The sequence below is a fragment of the Bombina bombina genome, chromosome 2 (assembly GCF_027579735.1).
Source record: "Bombina bombina isolate aBomBom1 chromosome 2, aBomBom1.pri, whole genome shotgun sequence".
In the NCBI taxonomy this organism is placed as follows: domain Eukaryota; kingdom Metazoa; phylum Chordata; class Amphibia; order Anura; family Bombinatoridae; genus Bombina; species Bombina bombina.
The window spans coordinates 457855560-457875001 of NC_069500.1; the positions used below are offsets into that span (position 1 = coordinate 457855560).

The 19442-nt window shown below is 34.7% G+C and overlaps 1 protein-coding gene across 1 annotated transcript; it reads right to left on the minus strand.

Annotated features, from left to right (window-relative positions):
* Positions 1-765: 765 nt before the first annotated feature.
* LOC128647009 (olfactory receptor 11A1-like) lies at positions 766-6934 on the minus strand. The gene is made up of 2 exons (XM_053699818.1): positions 6185-6934; positions 766-1725 (listed from the first exon to the last, which is right to left on the minus strand). The coding sequence occupies exons 1-2, from the start codon at positions 6932-6934 to the stop codon at positions 766-768; spliced, it is 1710 nt and encodes a 569-aa protein (XP_053555793.1).
* Between the last annotated feature and the right edge of the window lie 12508 nt (positions 6935-19442).

The window sequence follows — 19442 nt, forward strand, 5'->3', positions numbered from 1 at the left end:
TGTGCCCATAAATGGGTGAATTTGCACAATAAATGATCTCTCTACTTGTAATCTAGCCCTAAAAAGCATATTCCCTAACTTAATAAATTGAATAGATAGTCATACATTTTGACTTCTGAATAATGTTTCAGTTTTTAAAAAGTTTAAGTTGATTAAATATTTGGAATCTATACAAATTTTCAAAATTAATTGAGTATTAGAATATTATCCTACTTTGGTGAGATATCACCCATATTTATTGTTACAGACATTATTTTGCTAACTGCTAAAACTGAGTTAAACTTGAGCTTGCATTTATTGTTCTTAATCCAGTTTAGATCCTTTTTCCTGTATAGGTAAAAACATTGAGGACTTCTGCAGCCAAGACTTAAGGAACCAAACGTGGCACTGGCACATCAAAATTCAAGAAACAGGAGCTGTGCAGAGTGTTTATAGTCATTGACTAAACACAGAGGACAATGGAATATAAATTATTTGAATAAGAAATTCTATGTATGCAGAATTTATGGACTGAATCATTGCAATGTATTTATTTAATATTTTCTTACATGACCTAACTTTTTTGTGCAAGCTAAAAAGAATATTATTAAATATTTATTCTCCTGGCTTAAAATTACACTTTATGAAATCTTAAAAACATCTGAACAAAACTTTATTGGACAAATACATTAAGCACACAATTTTTAATACAAATAGTAATATAGCATATTGTAAAATATGCAGATGAGTCAAAGCATAGTCGAGAGAAAAATAGGTAATTTTTATTTATTGACATACATGTTTTAGACCAAACGTCCTTTCTAGGATTTTCCTAATGTCACGGTTTCTAAGACTATAGACAATGGGGTTACATAAAGGGGTCACTAAAATGTACAATAGTGACAGAATTTTGTTTGTGTCATGTAACACACTGATAGATGGTGCAGAATACATGAACATTAGTGTTCCATAGTATGTTGAGACAATAGTTAGATGAGAGCTACAAGTAGAAAATGTTTTTTGTCTCCCTGTGATTGATGGAATCAAAAGAATAGTGTGCATTATACTTATGTAAGTTAAAACAATAAAAATAAAGGGGAATATTATTATAGAAAATGAAAATATAAAGACTTGCAATTCTACAATGGAGGTATCAGAACATGCCAATTTTAAAAGTGGTGCAAAGTCACAAAGAAAATGATCAATTATATTGGAGCCACAAAAGTAAATGTGGCTAACAAATACTATTGTCAATACAGACAGAAGAAATCCAAGCATCCAAGACAGCACTGCTAGCTGAATGCAAAGCCTTGAATCCATAAGAGAATGGTATCGCAACGGAAAACAAATTGCCAAATATCGGTCATAAGACATTACCGCAAGCAGGAAACACTCTACTGATATCAGAGATCCAAATACATAGAACTGAGTTAAGCAGCCAGCAACAGACATAATTCCTCCACCTTCAAAGATGACATAAAGCATGTTGGGTACAACACAAGTGGTAAAAAATATCTCAGATGTGGATAAATTGCTGAGGAATATGTACATAGGACTGTGCAGATGATTGCATGTTAATACCAATATAATAATCAAAAGGTTTCCCATTACTATAAATAGGTAAATTGTGAAAAAGATGAAAAAAGTTAACATTCTGATATCATCTGAGATCTGAAAACCCAACATCCTAAATTCTGTGATGCTTGTCTGGTTCCAAAGACTTAAAAGGTTTGGGGTACTGGATTCCTGCAAAAATAGAGCAACGTTATTATTATATTTTAAATTTAATGGCAAAATAGTTTTTATATATTTTTATAAAGAAAAGACCCACTTTCTATAAAAGTGTACTGAAAAATGAATGATTTTACGTAAGCTTTAAAAAGGTTGAATATTTATTTGTCACTATTATTTATTTAAAAGGACATCAAAATAATTTATGGGTCTTATGATATATTGAATTTTGTTTTCATGTCCTGCTGAAAATGCATCATTACCACTTGACAGTGAATTTTCCCAATGCAAAGTCACCTGTCTCCACCTTTACCTCTGGTGTTACAAAACACACATGGAGGTTAGAAACACATATCTCAATGGCCCTTATTGTAATCCATTAGATGTTATACACTTTTAAAGTACTTAAAAGGACAGTCTAGTCCAAAGCAAACTTTCATTATTCAGATAGTGCGTGCCATTTTAAACAATTTTTCAATTTACTTCTATCACAAATTTTGCTTTGTTCTCTTGGTATTCTTAGATGCAAGCTAAATCTAGGAAGTCTGTGTGCTAATTTCTAAGCCCTTAAAGAGGGTGATTAGTTTATGTGTTTCATATAGATAACACTGTGCTCACGCAAATGGAGTTCCTAGGGGCCAGCAGTGATTGGCTAAAATGCAAGTCTGTCAAAAGAACTGAAATAAGGGACAGTTTGCAGAGGCTTAGATAAAAGATAATCACAGAGGTAAAAGTGTATTAATGTAACTGTGTTGGTTATGCAAAACTAGGGAATGGGTAATAAAGGGACTATCTATATATATATATATATATATATATATATATATATATATTTTAAATATTCTGGTGTAAACTGTTCCTTCAAGCTACTCAAATCAAAAATATGATCAAAGAACAGTAAAACTAGACTTACATTTGGATAAACACATGAAAAATATAATACATTTTAAGAACCTGGCATTTTTCCTCAGGGTTTTTGCCTACCTAAACAGAAGGAAAATGCTGCATATTAGACTTACACAAAAGTAAAACATGGAGATTAATTAAATCAACATTGCGGATAGCTGGCTAATGTCTGTTTCTTTTTTTAATATTTGTAATATAAATGTGTGACACATGTAAGATTAACACTTGTTTCACAATTTACATTTTTTATGGTGGTTTCCCCATTCACATGTTTTTCAAACATCATAAATAGACAACCTGGTGATCACTTTTAAGTGACAAACAGGTTTAATCATATACAATGTTTAATAAGTTATATTTTTTTAAATGTTTTACACAACCAGGAAAAAATATTGTTTATTAATATCTGAACTAAGTATGCACTAAAATACTTTTAAACTAAGCTGTGCAAACAAGAATGTTGAAATATAAAAGACCAAAACCCAAGTGGAATAGATTGGTATACTGCTGCCAGATTATCTCAAAGCATAGAATTTGTGGAGCTTACACTTTGTAAAGATTCTCCAAAACCATACCTACCTCACAAAACTGCAGGAAACCCTGTGCAAAGTGTGTCATCATAAAACTGGATTTGAACAGAAACCAATGATAGAAAGCAAAAAGTAAAAGCTGACATAATGCGTAAAGCAGTGTACCATTTTTAAAATGGGCATAAAACAACAGTCATGCCACGGTTAACCCCTCATTTGCATCTACATTGTAATCCATTTAAAATGCAAATATAATGGTCTGTGGCCCTTATTGTCTATCTACTGGGTTCTAAGCACTAGCATAAGGCTTTTTCGCAAGTGTAAAAACAACACAATTACAAATTTAGACTATAAGATCTCTATGTTTTTTTTTGAGAATCAAAGTTTTTTTATTGAGGGATACCAGGAGTACAAAATTAAAGCACAATAAACATTATACAAAGAGTAAATACATTATACATCACAGGCTTGTACATTCCTAAAGTCTCCAGTATAATATAAAATAATCACGTTCTGGCGTTCCCTCTTTTCTATTTTGTTTTGTTTCCTATGTAGATACATAATAAAATGATAAAATGATAGAATTTAAACAACCCTGGTAAATTATACTTCCTATAGAGTGGTACATTAATTATAATAGAGGTGTATTTATTTTTGAAGGATTGACAAATTATAGGGAATCATAACAAGTTGCCCCTATTAGATACACGTAAACAGGGGGCAAAGAGCCTCATTTTCATGATAAACAAAAGACCAAGAGCAACTTATGACAAAGTGATGTTTGTAGCGGGTTAATACCGCTTATTTATCCACCTAATATAAGAGTGGATTATAGAAGGGAAGAGGAGTGGAGGGGCGGAGCCATAAAGGGAAGTCTCTTGTGAAAAAAAAATGGTTAGATATTAGGTCTGATTATATAAGGGGCAGGTATAGGGCAAAATATCAGTGAGAATTCTATGGCATTGATATGCTTAATATTTACAGGGACTTACATGACAACAGTCTATGTGGAATTTTAGGGCAGTCATGTAAGTTTATATAAGACTAGAGGCATATACTGGATTGAACTATCATTGTTAACCATTGTATTTATATTATATGTACTGTATATCCTTAGGTAGCAGCCCCCACATGTAAAGCATGAATGCAGGCAAGTGGCAAAAATACTTAACAAATAGATATAAGCTATAAAAAAGAAGTTCAAGTAAGCAGAAACAATTTACAGAAATAGTCAACTATGGTTATGCAATGCTCTGAAGGTAGCGATCCCAACATGTCAAAGTGGCAAACAGAGAGCTCTACTAAAAGAAATATCCATTATAGCATGGGTAAGGGGGGAGTCCTATTGTCATGTTAAGAAAAATATACAAAAACCATCTGCCTGCATTTAAATGAGAGACTAACTATACCTTATATTAAGAATAGGATTACACAAGAGCTTCCTAGGAACTAAAGATATGGGTAATATACAATAGCAGTATAATATGTGCTTGATGATATATGTAGCCTGACAGCGAATCTAAAACCACATAGTACAGTTATCAGGTTAATACATTGCATAATTTCATACTTACTGAATCATAACATTATGGAACAGAGATATTGACTAACACCCTTGAATAAAATACTAAAAGAGCAGTTGCATTGCTTGGTATATATGGAGAGAGGTTAGGTCAGTTAACAATCTTATGTCACAGTTTTAGGGGCTTAGGCATCCATTCAAGCTCAGTCCTAACTAATGCTATATCTATAGAACCCCATATTTATCTATCTTAGGCATAAGGTCTCCTCGTCTGCAAAAGTGGAGCTAGCAACTTGTGCCATAACTGTGTGAGTAGGTAACTGCAGAAGCTACACCTTATGCAAATAGTAAACTATTCCCAGACTAAAAAGCTGGTCATATAATTAAAGCTTTACCTTGGGTAAGTTCGTATGGGCATCCTCACAGAGGAGTTCCTTACTCCTATACTAGACGTACATACTTGAACTAAGATCTCTAGCTAAACTCCAGGCACTGGGTTTGTGGACATTAGGCAATCTATGGGGCAAAATAGTGTGGAGTACGGTTCGGGATGAACCCCCGTTGACCTGTGAGAGCATAAAATTACCATATTGCGGGATTGGATAAATATATACTCAAAAATGTGCCTTCACCGTTAATTTCCTCTACTTAGTATTGAAAGCAATATGCATTAGCCTTACCGTGTCCACTAGCACACGCTACGCTGCTGTACAAATAGGGGAGCAACAATGACACAGAAACAAGTGGCTCTCAGGGGGCATCACCCGATTTCAGCCTATATATTAAAGCTATTAAGGTTTTAAACTAAATTGAATGGATTATAAGGGGACTTGGACAATATATATTCTGGCATTAAAAATTATCTATGGCTATATTGGAAAATCTAGGATAACTACTGAATAAGTGAAACGAGTGAGAGGCTAATAATGGGTTTACTACGTACAGATATATAATAAGGAGATTTCCCTAGATATAGTGTGACAGCGATGTCATGAGGAAAGTACAAATCTCTAACAAACAGGCTTATAGGGAGCTATCACTTAAACATAGGTCTTTTATAATATGGATTGCTCTTATATAATTATGGAATTGATACAACCATACTAAATTTAAGATGCAGACAGATGTGCTAAGAATACAAACATTAGTGTACAACAGGCGAATATATGGTAAAAAATAAAATGGGGTATTTATCCATACCCATATTGTTATAGCAGGCTAAGAAAATAAAAAGAGAAAGGAAAAACCGACATCCTATCTACTATGCAAGCATTAAAACAGATTATTAGACTATGCCCAATCCTTCTTAAATACAGGCAGAGAGATTAAATCACACAGTTCCCAACAGTCAATGCCGGTTATTATCAAAAGAAGTATAGCCAATCCTTTAGCCAAAGCCTAAGGCATATATTACTCCAGACACCGGTAGTTGCCCCAAGGCGGGGGGCATCTCAGACTGAATTCTTAGGCTCATCATAGTACCTCCGCAACATAAGTCAGGCCATCGGTAATTTACCATCCAGTACTGGGAAGCTGAGCACATGGTGAGTATGTAACACTGTTTGTTCGCTACTGCTTCTTTAGGAATATCCACATTTGTATGCAGCTCCGTGTTTCCCACCTCCCCCGACACTGACATAGTACTTCTAAGGCTCGGGATTCTTGTCCATCGCAGTGCAGGACCGCTCGAAGTGTAGATCCTACCTGTTGCCTGTAGTTCCGGATTGTAGAGTGTCTGTGGCTTAGTGCCGATCCGCTGGGACCCCATCATGTCTGGGTTAGTAGTAGTAAGGACTGCAGACACCTCTGAGCCTTCAGGAGCTGTGGAGAGCAGAGTAGTGGGATAGTCCAATACCCCTTTGCTAACAGAAGCAGGGAAAAAGCGCTGGCCCTCCGGTGTCATAAGAAACGGTTTGGGGTCTAATAAATGCCATAACTCCCCATATTGTGGCATCTGTTCCGGATCTACTGTGGTTCTGGTTGCGGCTGCTATATGAGTAACCCTCGGCTGAATGTAGCAATTTGGTGATGTGTCACCCATATCATCATTGTGACTACAAGTCAGCGGTAGCTGGTGAGGCAATATTGAGAAGTCCTCCTGTAAAAATTCTTTCCCCGCAGCTCCGGAACTCTCTCCACTATATGCGCCACTAGCCGCTCCCGCGAGTGCCGTCTTCAGAGTATCGGATATGTCCATAAAGCAGTGATCCATCTGCTGATCTAGATCCCGTAATAGGGCAAGCAGAAGTTCTGGAGTGTCCTCCATTTAAGAAGCAGATGTAGTTTCTACACTGAGGAGACTTAAACTAGTAGATATGAGGGTAGGCCTGATTATATCGCTACACGTGATGAAGTAGCTCTCTCCGGTGATAGTTAGAAAATGGAGTTAGACAAAGAATCTGACTCCAACAGAGCATATATGTGTTATAAATTAGTTAGCGTAAGAATACTCATGAGTTCAATTCATCCTTATTCTGCAAATAAGTATTTTGTGCAGCTATGGCCTAAGAGCTCAGGAGATGTGCGACCGGCTCCTTCGGCTGTTGGCTCCGCCCCCAGATCTCTATGTTTTATAAAAACATTGTCAAGAAGAGGTAAAGAAATAGAAAACGTATTCTTTTATTAATGCCCTCTTGTAGTGTTTTCATATTTATTGAGCTCTCAATACAGCAGTTGAAAACAACATATTACCTCATTCAGTGACACAGCTTGTAGCTTAAATGTTAAGGTGATATAGCCAATGCCATAGCATAGGTACATTGAGGTTATGGAAGTTACAGCATATGATATAACCTACTGTTTGCAATTTAAATTTCAATTCAATTCAATCTATATGTGGCTCTTTAATTTGAAACATTTAAACATCACAAGTTCAAAGCATTTATTTTCATTTAGTTTTGTATCTCGTGTCTCCACATCATGGTTTAGCTCAATTGTGATAATTACAATCATCCATAGTTAGTCTAATTTAATTCTTAAAGGGACATTAAACACTTTGAGATTGTAATATAAAATGATAAATTGAATATATATATATATATATATATATATATATATATATATATATATATATATATATATATATATAAAACTCTGCAATATTCTTTCATTCTTTATTTTGCCCCCTTTTCCTGTAATTACATTCTGAAATTGTGAGCTTTTCAGTTCCTGTTAGAAATGGAAGTGCAGAACACTGTTATATTCCACACAACCATTGGCTGCATATTCTAGTGACCTATGTATAACTGTCCCTAATTGGCCTCAGCAGAGAAGGTAACCTAAGTTACAACATGGCAGCTCCCACTGTTTTATAGACACTAAAATGTTACTCTTATTTTGTCATTATTTAAACAGCTAATAAACTTTATCAAACATGTCTATGTGTTATTCTCAGACTAATCTTTATTTCTTTATTTCTAGCATTTATTTAGTGTTTAATGTCCCTTTAAATATATATTTATATAGGCAGCATACTTACATCATAGACTATCAACTCTTTCCAAAGTACCGCATGTTCTCACACTCTTTTGTCCCTTTCAAAGCTTTTTTTTCTAAATGCATACAATCCATTTATATTTGCTGCTATAAACTTCATTCTTCCATTTTTTTTATTTCAGTTGTTCAAGAGCAACCTGCACTTGTGTTATTATTGTATATTAGTTACATATTATGAATTTTAATGTTTTATAAAAAAAAATAAAATTCAAAAGCTAGAAAGCAGAGCAAAAACATGACTTTAAGACTACAATAGAAATAGCCAATACAAAGTGGATAATAGAATAGATTGGTTCATTTGTATTTTTGTTTACATTTTTATTGTTAAGAAAATATATTTTAATTATATATTTTAGTTATAATATCTATTATTCTGTTATTGTTACAGGTTCCATCTTTCCTAAAACAAGCAAAAACAATGTAAATTACAGAGAATACACAAAATTAAATTATTCTATTATTTAAAGATTTAAAGCTTTAGTAAAAATATGAACAAACGTATCTGCCTTTTGAGCTATTAAAGAGTAACCTTTTTTTAATTGGTCCTGTTTCAAATCAGTGAAAGCAAATATGTCTAAATATTATTAGTTTTTCTTTTGTCTAGTCATTAATAACATGATACATATTTGATAAATGATTCCTATAGCATACTTACAAATGAAAAGAAAAAGGTTGGAGTGATTTTATATTTAGGTACAAAATAATGCTAAAATAATAATGCTTTACTCATGCGATGCATGTTCTGTAATTTCTGTTAAACTTGCAGGTTATATTATTTAAAAAATACAATATTCATTAATATGATTCAATGTGAACTGAAGGTGAACTAGTTACACATTGACATTCTATACTATTAAAGGGACAGTCAAGTCAAAATTAAATTTTAATGATTCAGATAGGGCATACAATTTTAATCAACTTTTTAATTTACTTTTATAATCAAATTTTCTTTGTACTCTCTGTATTCTTTGTTAAAAGCTAAACCCAGGTAGACTCATATGCGAATTTCTAAGCCCTTGAAGGCCGTCTCCTATCTTATAGAGGTAACATTGTGCTCACTCCCATTATTTATGAGTCAGCATTGATTGGCTTAAATGCATGTCTGTCAAAATAACTGAGATAAGAGGGCAGTCTGCAGAGGCTTAGATAAAAGGTAAGCACAGAGGTAAAAAGTATGTTAATATAACTGTGTTGGTTATGCAAAACTGTGGAATGAGTAATAAAGGAATTATTTATTTAAACAATAAAAATATTTTGCGTAGACTTTCCCATTAACAATTATTTCTGATGATTTTATATTAAAACACATTTAAAGGGCTGGTATAGTCAAAATTAAACTTTCATGATTCAGATAGAGCATGCAATTTTAAGCAACTTTCTAATTTACTCCTATTATTCTTTTTTCTTCTTTTGCTTAGTATCTATATTTAAAAAAGCTGGAATGTAAGCTTAGAAGCTGGCCCATTTTTGCTTCAGAACCTGGGTAGAGCTTGCTGATTGGTGTCTTAATGTAGCCATCCAATCAGCAAGCACTACCCAGGTGCTGAACCAAAAATGGGCCGGCTCGTAAGCTTACTTTACAGCTTTTTAAAACAAAGATATCAAGAGAACAAAGAATAATTTATAATAGGAGTAAATAAAAAGTTGCTTAAAATTGCATGCTCTATTTAAATCAAAACGTTTATTTTTTAATAGACTATCCCTTTAAAGGCACATTTGATTTAGATTATTATAAGAGCTGAACATAAACTTTCTTATTCTTAAACTTTTAAGTAATACCATATATATATAGCACTTACTTCAAACATTTCTTCATCAAACATTTTTTTTTTTTGCTTAATATTATATTTAGTCCCATTATCAGCAGTTAGCAATTATATTGCAAAAGATCTGTGCACAAAAAAAAAAAAAAAAACATTATTAAATGTAGTACAGGGACAAAATGTATTTAGTTTTGTTTTTCTTATTTCCTTAGGGCAGTTATAAATGAGCTCCTACAATGGTAAAGAAATCACTGTGTAGAATGTTTAGGGTCAGAGTTCAGCATCCTGCAAATGTTAACAATAAATTATTAAATATGTTATGGGTAATTCAAATTTGCTTTAAATTTCTCTTAACTGGAATCTTCAATTTTATTTTTTAATTAATAAAAAAAATAGATTAGTTCACAGTAAAATTAATATTTTAAAATAAATAAGGAAAGTCTTAAAGCAAACTTATTATTTACTTATTTAATGTCACTATATTTACTATTTTATTTAATTTACAATCACTTTAATTTAAAAGCACCGCAAATATAGTATTTCTAAAATATTTCTTTCAATATAAAGCATATTTTGGATTCCATATAACCAATTATTGATTAGTGATCCACAGATACATCTATTTCATGTAAATGCATTAAAAACAAACAAACAAATTTATTCCTTTACAGTGTTTATACATTTGCATGAATTAAAACAATGTTAAAAATACCTGATACATCACTGCAGCTCATATACAAATAAATGACATGTAGAATATGTTTGCACACTTAATTTATAGCTTCACCCAGCACACTATTTCACATTAACATATTTTAATTGGTACTCTTGGGGATGATATTTATATATATAAAAACACACACAATTATATTGTGCTTCTAATTTGATTTCCAATAACTTTGATAATTAATATTCAAAGAGTAATTGACTGATATCTGAACGATACATAACTATACATACCGTTTTTTTTGGCATATCATGGTGGAGTTAGACTTTCTGTATAAAATAAAACAAAGGTATAAATGCCCTAATTATAAATATAATAGTGTAGCCACTATTTCAAAACCAGTAAACGGCTAGATTACAATGGGAGCGCTATATAGTGCTCCCAGTTGTCACATTAACTTCGCTAGACGGAAGCGTTTTGAGCACGTTAGGCTGCGCTTGTATTATGAGTTAAAAGTAAAAAGTTTGCACTCGAGCATAGACCCGATGTGCACATAAGGCGGAATTTCGAATATTGCAACACGTTAATGTATAGATTTCAATAGAGCACAAAAAATTAAAAACACGTGTACCGTGTTAAAAAAAACACGCGTACCGTAGACACGTGTACCGTGATTTCAGGAATAACATTACTGATGACATTGCATGCATCATCATCAATTACACCATTGGGTTACATTCATAGATGCTAAGAAGGTTCCTTAGGTACCTCATTGTAAAGCCAAGATCATGTTTAAAATGTATTGAGCATCTTTTCTCCTATATTTTCTACAAATTCATTAGTGGTCTTTCCATTAACATCTATAGATGTTTGAAGTGTCCAACACATGAAACAAAAACCTAATTTAAAGGGACATTCCAGCCAAAATTGGAATGCATATGGGTGTATTTCAGTTTTGAAAAGAAGCATTTTTGCAACATACTTGTATTAACAAAAATGCTTCAAATAAAACTATAGCTGTTTCAAAAGAGTGTACTTAAGTATGCTCTGTGCACCAACATTTTAAACATAGTGCTTGCTCAGAGAACCTAAGGTGCTTGTATCATCATGATTACATTTGCAACAATGCTACCGTGAGGCAATCCCAGTGTCTCTCTGAGCAGGTGCAGTATTTAAAATGCTGGAGTACTGCGTGTATCTAGCTATACGTCACATGCATGTGCAGAGGAACACTAAAGCAGTGATAAATTCTACTAGAAGCATTTTTGTAAATATGTGCCTATTGTAAAAATCTTTCTATTTGAAGATGTAATTCATCATTGTGTATTTCAATCTTGACCGAAAGTCCCTCTAAGTGGTTGAAGCAATTACAACTGCAACAACTTCATAAGCATGCTTAAATATGTGTAATATATGTATTTATATGTAAATATAAAATATTCTTAAGTCTTGTTATTAAAAAGTAGTCTTGCTGGTTACAATGAGAGGAGTATTGAACCTAGTAGGCACAAACAAGGGTCTGACTGTTGGCATTCCGAAATGTTCCGGGGGCATGGTTGGTATTTTTGCCCCCTACAATAACACCAAGTATGCAGCATTTCTAGAGGCTGTATTCTCACTGTGAAGTCTGTCATGTAGCAGTTGTGTCATGCTGCTTGTGCTTTTTCAAAATTAACATGGTTGTCATGGTTATTTGTAGTAATTTTTTTTTTTCTTTCAAAGTTTTTTGTGCATATATTAAACTAGACTGTTTTAACCAGGATGTTTTTCCCCTGCTTTAATTAATTTGTTATGTAATGTTTTATAGTTATTTTTGTGATGCCAATGATCACAGTGATCAAAGTGGAGCTCATTGTATATGCTGAGAGTTGAGCCAATTTGTGCATGTGATGAGGGCCTGGTAATATCTCTTAGAATTCTGCAATTTCTTTCATCAATAGTTTTGTTGAATATAGACTGTATCTCCATGTCAAATTATGTTAATATTAACACATATATGCATATGTTTGTGTCTTTTATATTTATAAGTGAGGATGAACATATAGATAATATGTAGAGGAAAATAGCTTTTAATTTAAATCTGATTTTCTCTGAACATTTTTTACTGTTGTTCTATCCTTCTGTAAGCATCATTCACTCTCAAATTATGTATGATTCTATTCTCTTTTTCATCTATTTATATATCTGGCGCTTTTTTAACCCTTGGTTTTTTGGTAAATTAACCCATAGAAGTCTATTATATTAAGGATTAAGGACCTGTGATATTCAACATGTAGATGTTAATGTACCATACACTATCGCTAGAATGATACAAAATAACTTTGGACTTCTTATATTAGCTCAACAATAAAAGTGCTACTGAGTGTGCTCAAGCAATGTTTATAAAGTACATTACTTTATAAGTGACTATCTGATTCCTCATTGTTCCTCTGCTATGTTGTAACAGCTTCTGTCCCTTGATATTCTGCTTCTTACATGGCTTCCTATTTGTTGCCAGTTTGCAACTTTGTCCTGCATGGGGAAATTTGCCTTGAGAATTCGGGACATTGCAAATACAAGTGTTTTTCCTGACCACTGCAGCTTAGGTATCCTGCAAGCTTGATAGCGGAACATTGTCTTCTATGTGTTCTGCAGCCAATGTCAGTGTATCCTCCTGCTGGCCAGAATATTCTGTGTTCCTCATCTTTAGATATTCCTGAAAAATATTGTCTATGTATCCTGTCTATTACTATCTGTGTAGCCTGCTGACCATAACCATCTGTGTCTTACTGGAAATTGTTATCCAAGCATCCTGCTTTTACTTTCCATCTGTGGTCTGACTGGTTGCTATCTGTCCATGAATCTAGTTGATTTGTAGCCTTTTCTACCTGTGGTCACCACTGCCTGTATATTTAGTTGATAATAATAATATATGTTTTTAAAGGTAGTAGCAGGGTTACGTTATTTGGCTGGAGCCAGTAGCTCAGAAAGAGAATAGCAGCAGGAATCTGGATAGCTGTAGAATTATCTGTGAACAGGCCATGGGTTAAAACCCTAGAGACAGTTCAAAACCAAGCATCAGAGTGAAGGGGAAAACAGTGCTGGAGGTCAGGGCACAATTACAAAGTCCATTAACCAGCTAATCATTCCTTAGGAAGCAGATCTTAGTAAAAGGTGTTAACAAGAAACGTAACTCAGGGTCCAATTCAGAATAGCAGGTCAGTAACAGGAGCACTTCAGTAGTATACATGTGAATATTTAAGCATTGAATGACCCTTTAACACATTTCAGGCTTGGTGCCAAGAATAAGGCCAAGGTCACTTCCAGGTAGAAACAATATAAAAAGGTGCTAAGTATACCGCATAGACAACTGCAGATAGCAATAATGTGAGCAACAGAAATCCAGGGAGCTGGTCAATTTCTATTATGTTTTGTTTAGCTACTTAAACTCTACAAGTCATTACTATTTTGAATGTTGACCTCAGTTCATCTAGCCATGATTTTAGCATCATCCCTAGCTTTATTCTTGCAACTTCTAATCCTTCCTTAAATATTTGTACCACATATAAACACTTTATTTAAAGTAAAGTTCTTAGAGATATTCAACGTGTTGGTCCACATTTTAACAGTTTCTAACATCAGATTGTAAAATCAATGTTATGGTTCTATGAAAGGTTTGTTATTCCATTGATGATCACCTGATCACCAATCAAGTTAAACAGTGAGCTTTCCTTTTTATATAGAGTACAAAAGCCTTTTTTAGTATACAGGTTTATATATATATATATATATATATATGAGTGTTCTACTTTACCCCTTTTAAAGTACATAAGTACACTTTTAGTCCAACAAAGACACACGTTAAACATGTTTAAAAGTTAACACTTCATGCAAATAATTTTCAAAGCACATTTGTTTGTCCATAACCCATGCACAAAAATAGATTTGAGAATACCTTGGTAAGTTTTGGGTATTTCAGTATAAGCTTTGATACAAGCATATTACAATTAAAAAATGAGAATTACAAACTGTTGCCTTTATAAGTTTAGGACATTCAGTCTCAGCTTTGATACAGACGTATTACAATTAAAAAACGGCTGCTACCTTTAAGGATATATCAGTCTAAACTTAAAAAAAAAAAAATCTGTAGTCAGACCTTTGCTTTTAAAGTACAGTTCAATAGCATGTTGTGCTATTAAATCTACTATTTGGAGTTCTCTGCTCTTGCAAGATTATTAAGTCTCATCAGTTCTGAGAGGTACTTCGTAAAGGAAATTTTAGTTTGAGACCTGTTTACCTCAATGGGCCCCATTTAATGCGACCGTCGTTATAATAAGTATATCACGTTCAGAACAGTGAGAACTTATACTGACTATAAAACCAGAATATGAAAAAAACTGACAATTCTAAAAAAAAAAACATTTTACACAGTGTAAAGTTAAAAGAAACCTGCACTTTTATAAAACTAGAAAGCCACGGCTACTGTCTTCTATAAAAGTAATATCATTTATGATCACAAAATCTTCTTCCTAAAAAAAAATGAACACCTCAAAAATACAAAATACAAGATTTTTAAAAATCATGACAAGACTTGCAATATTATTATAGCATTATACAATAAAATGCATATAACTAAAACATTTTATATACATGTATAATATACCCACAATCCCCCCCGACTCCTATAGGTGTATCACTGATGTCCTGGAATAATTTACATTACACCTTCAATGTAGGTGACAATGCTGCATTTAAAATTCTGTCAGTATCAGAAATGCATCGCCACCCACAGAAATGTATAGTAAAATGCCTCTCAGCAAGACTGCCTTCAAACACTATGTTTAGCCTTTTTTTTAAATTTGACCGTTAATCTTGATCGAACAATGGATCACTTGAGAAAATATCGGAATTGCCACAATGCTTTTAACAATGGGCCCTGAGTATTGGCCTTCGAGTAAACAGTAATAAAGAAGATAAGGAGAATTTTGTGTAAATAATTAGACTGATAAGATAATAAGGTATTCTCTCTCTACAAGATCAGCCCATTATATTGGGTTGTGGTTTCAGTTAACAGAAACAGCTATTTCATATGCAAATATATACTTAAAGCAATAATTCCCCATACATTCTAAAATCTGCAGCAACATGTAACGTAATTGGAAAAGCATTAAGGAAAAAACTCTTTACAGTACACTGTCGCATTAATGCATTCCTTCTCAATTTTTCACTTCAGTTATTTCCCATACAAAAGCTGTGTCTTGGTCCATCGTAGATAAAGTAAAATATGTTAACAAAATAATTTTCTAGGCAAAGTATCCTCTAGGGTTTGTTTGTTCTTAAAAATACAAATTAAAAAGAGAAGCATGACTCCAATTCAAATGCAGTGTAAAAAGATTTATTGAGGCCCTGTATAAATAGTCAGCTACTAGATTTAAATGTCATATAGGCATATGATGAGCAAATGTCTCTGTAATACCAGAGCTACAAAATCCTCCTGGGTACAAAAAAGTCCTTAAGAACATAAGTACAACTATTCCTATACATAGGACAACAATAAATATTACAATTTTATTCTACATTGAAACACTTACATTATTTGCAAGTTTTTAAATTTCATTGAGAACTAGGCCTCAAAAAGCTAAAGTTTCCTCTTTTACACCTAGTTGAACTGTGTGTAATTATTTTTCAATGTATTGGCAGCCTTCGACAGTGTATTAAAAATTTACACTTTTATTCAAGATCTCGTGTAAATTAGCGCTTAACGGCTTTTAATATCCGTCTATGGTGGTATAATGTTCCATCGGAAGCAGTTAAAACACCAAAATGCTTCAAACAGCATATTTATTGGTTTGCAATCTCGCACAAACCAAATTACGGCTCATTAAAAAAGAGCGCTCAGTTGGCTGTTAACTAACAAGGTAACTGTTCCCATTTTGTCATCACCAACTTGATTAACTTAAACTTTTGGGAAATTCTTTAAATAGAATGTGTGCACAAAAATAATGAAATTTGATCGTTCAGTGGAACTATATAAACGTTTAGCTTGCAACACTAACTGTATTTCAATTTGCACATGAGCTTATGAAATTTATATATTTCTTTTAAACGATTATGTATTTTGTAAAAGCCTACAAAGCTAACAGTGCTGTTGGGTATTTCTCTTTTTGTTTGTTCTTACGAACTGATAAAAAAGAAAGATCTGTGAATATATTTATACGTTTAGGAAATTGAAGCTGCACTATTTTATAAAAGTATCATATAAAGAAGATGAATCTTGTCCAATAAGTTCAGAATCAAGTCACTCCACCACTGTTCTGTTTGACACATAATGAACTATTCAACTAATCAGATAGAGTAGTTGAATAATTTTCTATTGCAAAGTATCTTCTATAGAGATTTATTTGGACTTAACCATTTACAAAAATCAATTTAATTCTAAATTTAGCAGTTGAAATTCTCAGACTTCTACAATCCATATTTTACACTAAATGCATTGCTGACATTAAAATAAATATATAATTGGGGGGGCGGAGCTAACTGCCGTTCAGAGTGGACGCCACTTCTCAGAGTTCCTCTATAGAAAAAGTTAAAACCTGACCAAAACTTTACTCAAAGCCTTTGTAAAGCAGTCAATTGAGTTGGAGAACGAGAGAAGTGGGACCTGTTGTCCATCTGGGCTAAGTTTGACCGAGAAGATCAAGAGAGATTACTCAGGCACAAAGGAACTAACGGCCGCTACCACCAGAGGACCCTACCTGACAACCGCAGCACATGCGACCTACAACTTGAGCCACTTAACTACTCACGAGCCTTAGTACTCTGCTCTGGAGGGCCGGGGACCCGCGCCGGAGCCCAGTTGGACTTATTTGCAATACCCGAAGGAACACGCAGGGCGCAATAGACGAACATCGCGGCCGGAGCCGCGGAGAAGCCTGACCTCACAGCCGGTAACAACTTGGGCTCGCGCACCATACTCTCTGAGCCGCGCCACCCGAAATAAAGCACATTAGCCTGCTCCGGAGGGTCGGGGATCCGCTCCGGAGCCTGACCAGGCGCCACATACCTGAATTCCGGGTGCCACGTGAGGCTGACAGTGAAGGCCTACCTCGGATCAGACTGGTGTAACGGCAGCAGTAAGCACCAGCCACATGGGCTCAGACTAACTTCTACACAACCCTTCACATAATTGCTTTGGAACTTAATCACACATAGTGACCTATAACGGCTGGGGCAAATAATTTGAACTGTTGCCAGGCGCCCATGCAGTTTGGCGCGAACCGCCATTTATAATTCCGGCACTAACGTAGTACAGAATACCGGCCCTTTTTTTGTTTTTATTATAGACCACACTCTGTGCACCTAACCCACTGCCCAACTTCTCCCAGGGACATATGTGAGAAAAAACTCTGCCTACTTGGTATAAGAAATACAGATTTGTAACATCCAGCTACTGCTCTGCATAATACATACAGGTGGGACACCTCAGCAGCCTTAAACGTGGGGGCTCTTTCTTTAAGCACAGGCGCTACTTCCAGCGGCCCTAACTAAAATCAAGACAGGAATAACTGATAGAAAAACTCCCCGATTTCTCTGCAATAAATATATAAACCACTGCTAAAAAGTACTTAAAAACTCAGCTCTCTCCCAGCAGCAGATACAAACTTATACTTTTGGGCATTGGGAGCCTGACTAAATAACTTTAACTAGGTGTGGGCAACTGCCCCCTTGGAACTACAATTTTTCTAGTCTTTTGGCCTGAGGTGCACATATTGCTACTACAATTCCAACATTATTGCAAAGACCAGCATTTTTTATTTTTTTTATTTCTGTTGCTTTTTTTTTTTTCTGGTGCACAGATCTGGCTCTTGTTCTGTTAAGAAACCTACCACAAAATATTTGTTAAATTCACAGAATTTTCAGAACTTACTTGCTACAATATGAGCCTGGTACTACTCACTAACTTTACTATCAGCACCCTTAACTAGTCCCCCCCTCCCTTTCCTGCAGGAGCGGAGTGACTGTGGGTCATACCCCCTAACCTTCCACCGACTTGGCCAATAGGAGGCACATCCCCAGGGGGGGACAGTGGCTTTGGGAGGTTCTGCCCTGTTAACTACTACCTCCTCACTCTGAAATCATTTAAAATTGAAGAAAATTCCACTTTGGGTCACCACTTATTAAAGTATCACTCTACTCTGGCTCTAATCCTAAATTGGCCGATCCATATGGCTCACAGTATGCACTAAGGGACAGGGGTCCTTAGGGCCGAGGTATAAGATGGAAAATAAAGGAATGTGATCTAAGAAATTAGTCCTGTAAACCTCACTGAGAGATCTCTGCCCAATTATTTCACTTTGTATTGGTGTATTTCTACTGAATCCCCATTATCTCTATCATGCCACAAGGTTCAAGAAGGAAAACCGCTAACCCCTCAGAATATAGGAAGTCAGTGGCAGACCATTTTAAAGCTAAACCTACTGTGGGAAAACCTACAACTGAACCTAACACCCCACAACAACTGCTGGGGAGCGGCCCTGATATGGCGGAGGCTGCTGGAATTGAGAGCAGTATCTCTGACTCTGTGGCCTCAGATATTGTCACTACCCTCACTCAGAGGATGAATTCTCTCCAAGAATCCCTTACTAAAGCTATCAAGAGCTCCATGGCGGATCTCAGGCGAGATATAGGCGTCATTAGCGAACGCATTGATGTCCTGGAAAAAAAACAAGAGGACCTAACAGTTGAGCAGGGGAACTTGGCTAGTCACTCACAAGTCCTAGTGGACATGCTAGACACAGTCGAAGCTAAGATGGCTGACATGGAAGATCGTTCCCGCAGGAACAACTTGAGATTTAGAGGTGTCCCTGAAG

Coding starts and splice junctions, on each gene's coding strand:
- LOC128647009 (XM_053699818.1), bottom strand. CDS start 6,934: ATGGAGGACACTCCAGAACTTCTGCTTGCCCTATTACGGGATCTAGAT. Junction 1,726..6,184: donor CAGCTTCCCAGTACTGGATG/GTAAATTACCGA, acceptor CTATTTTTGCAG/GAATCCAGTACCCCAAACCT.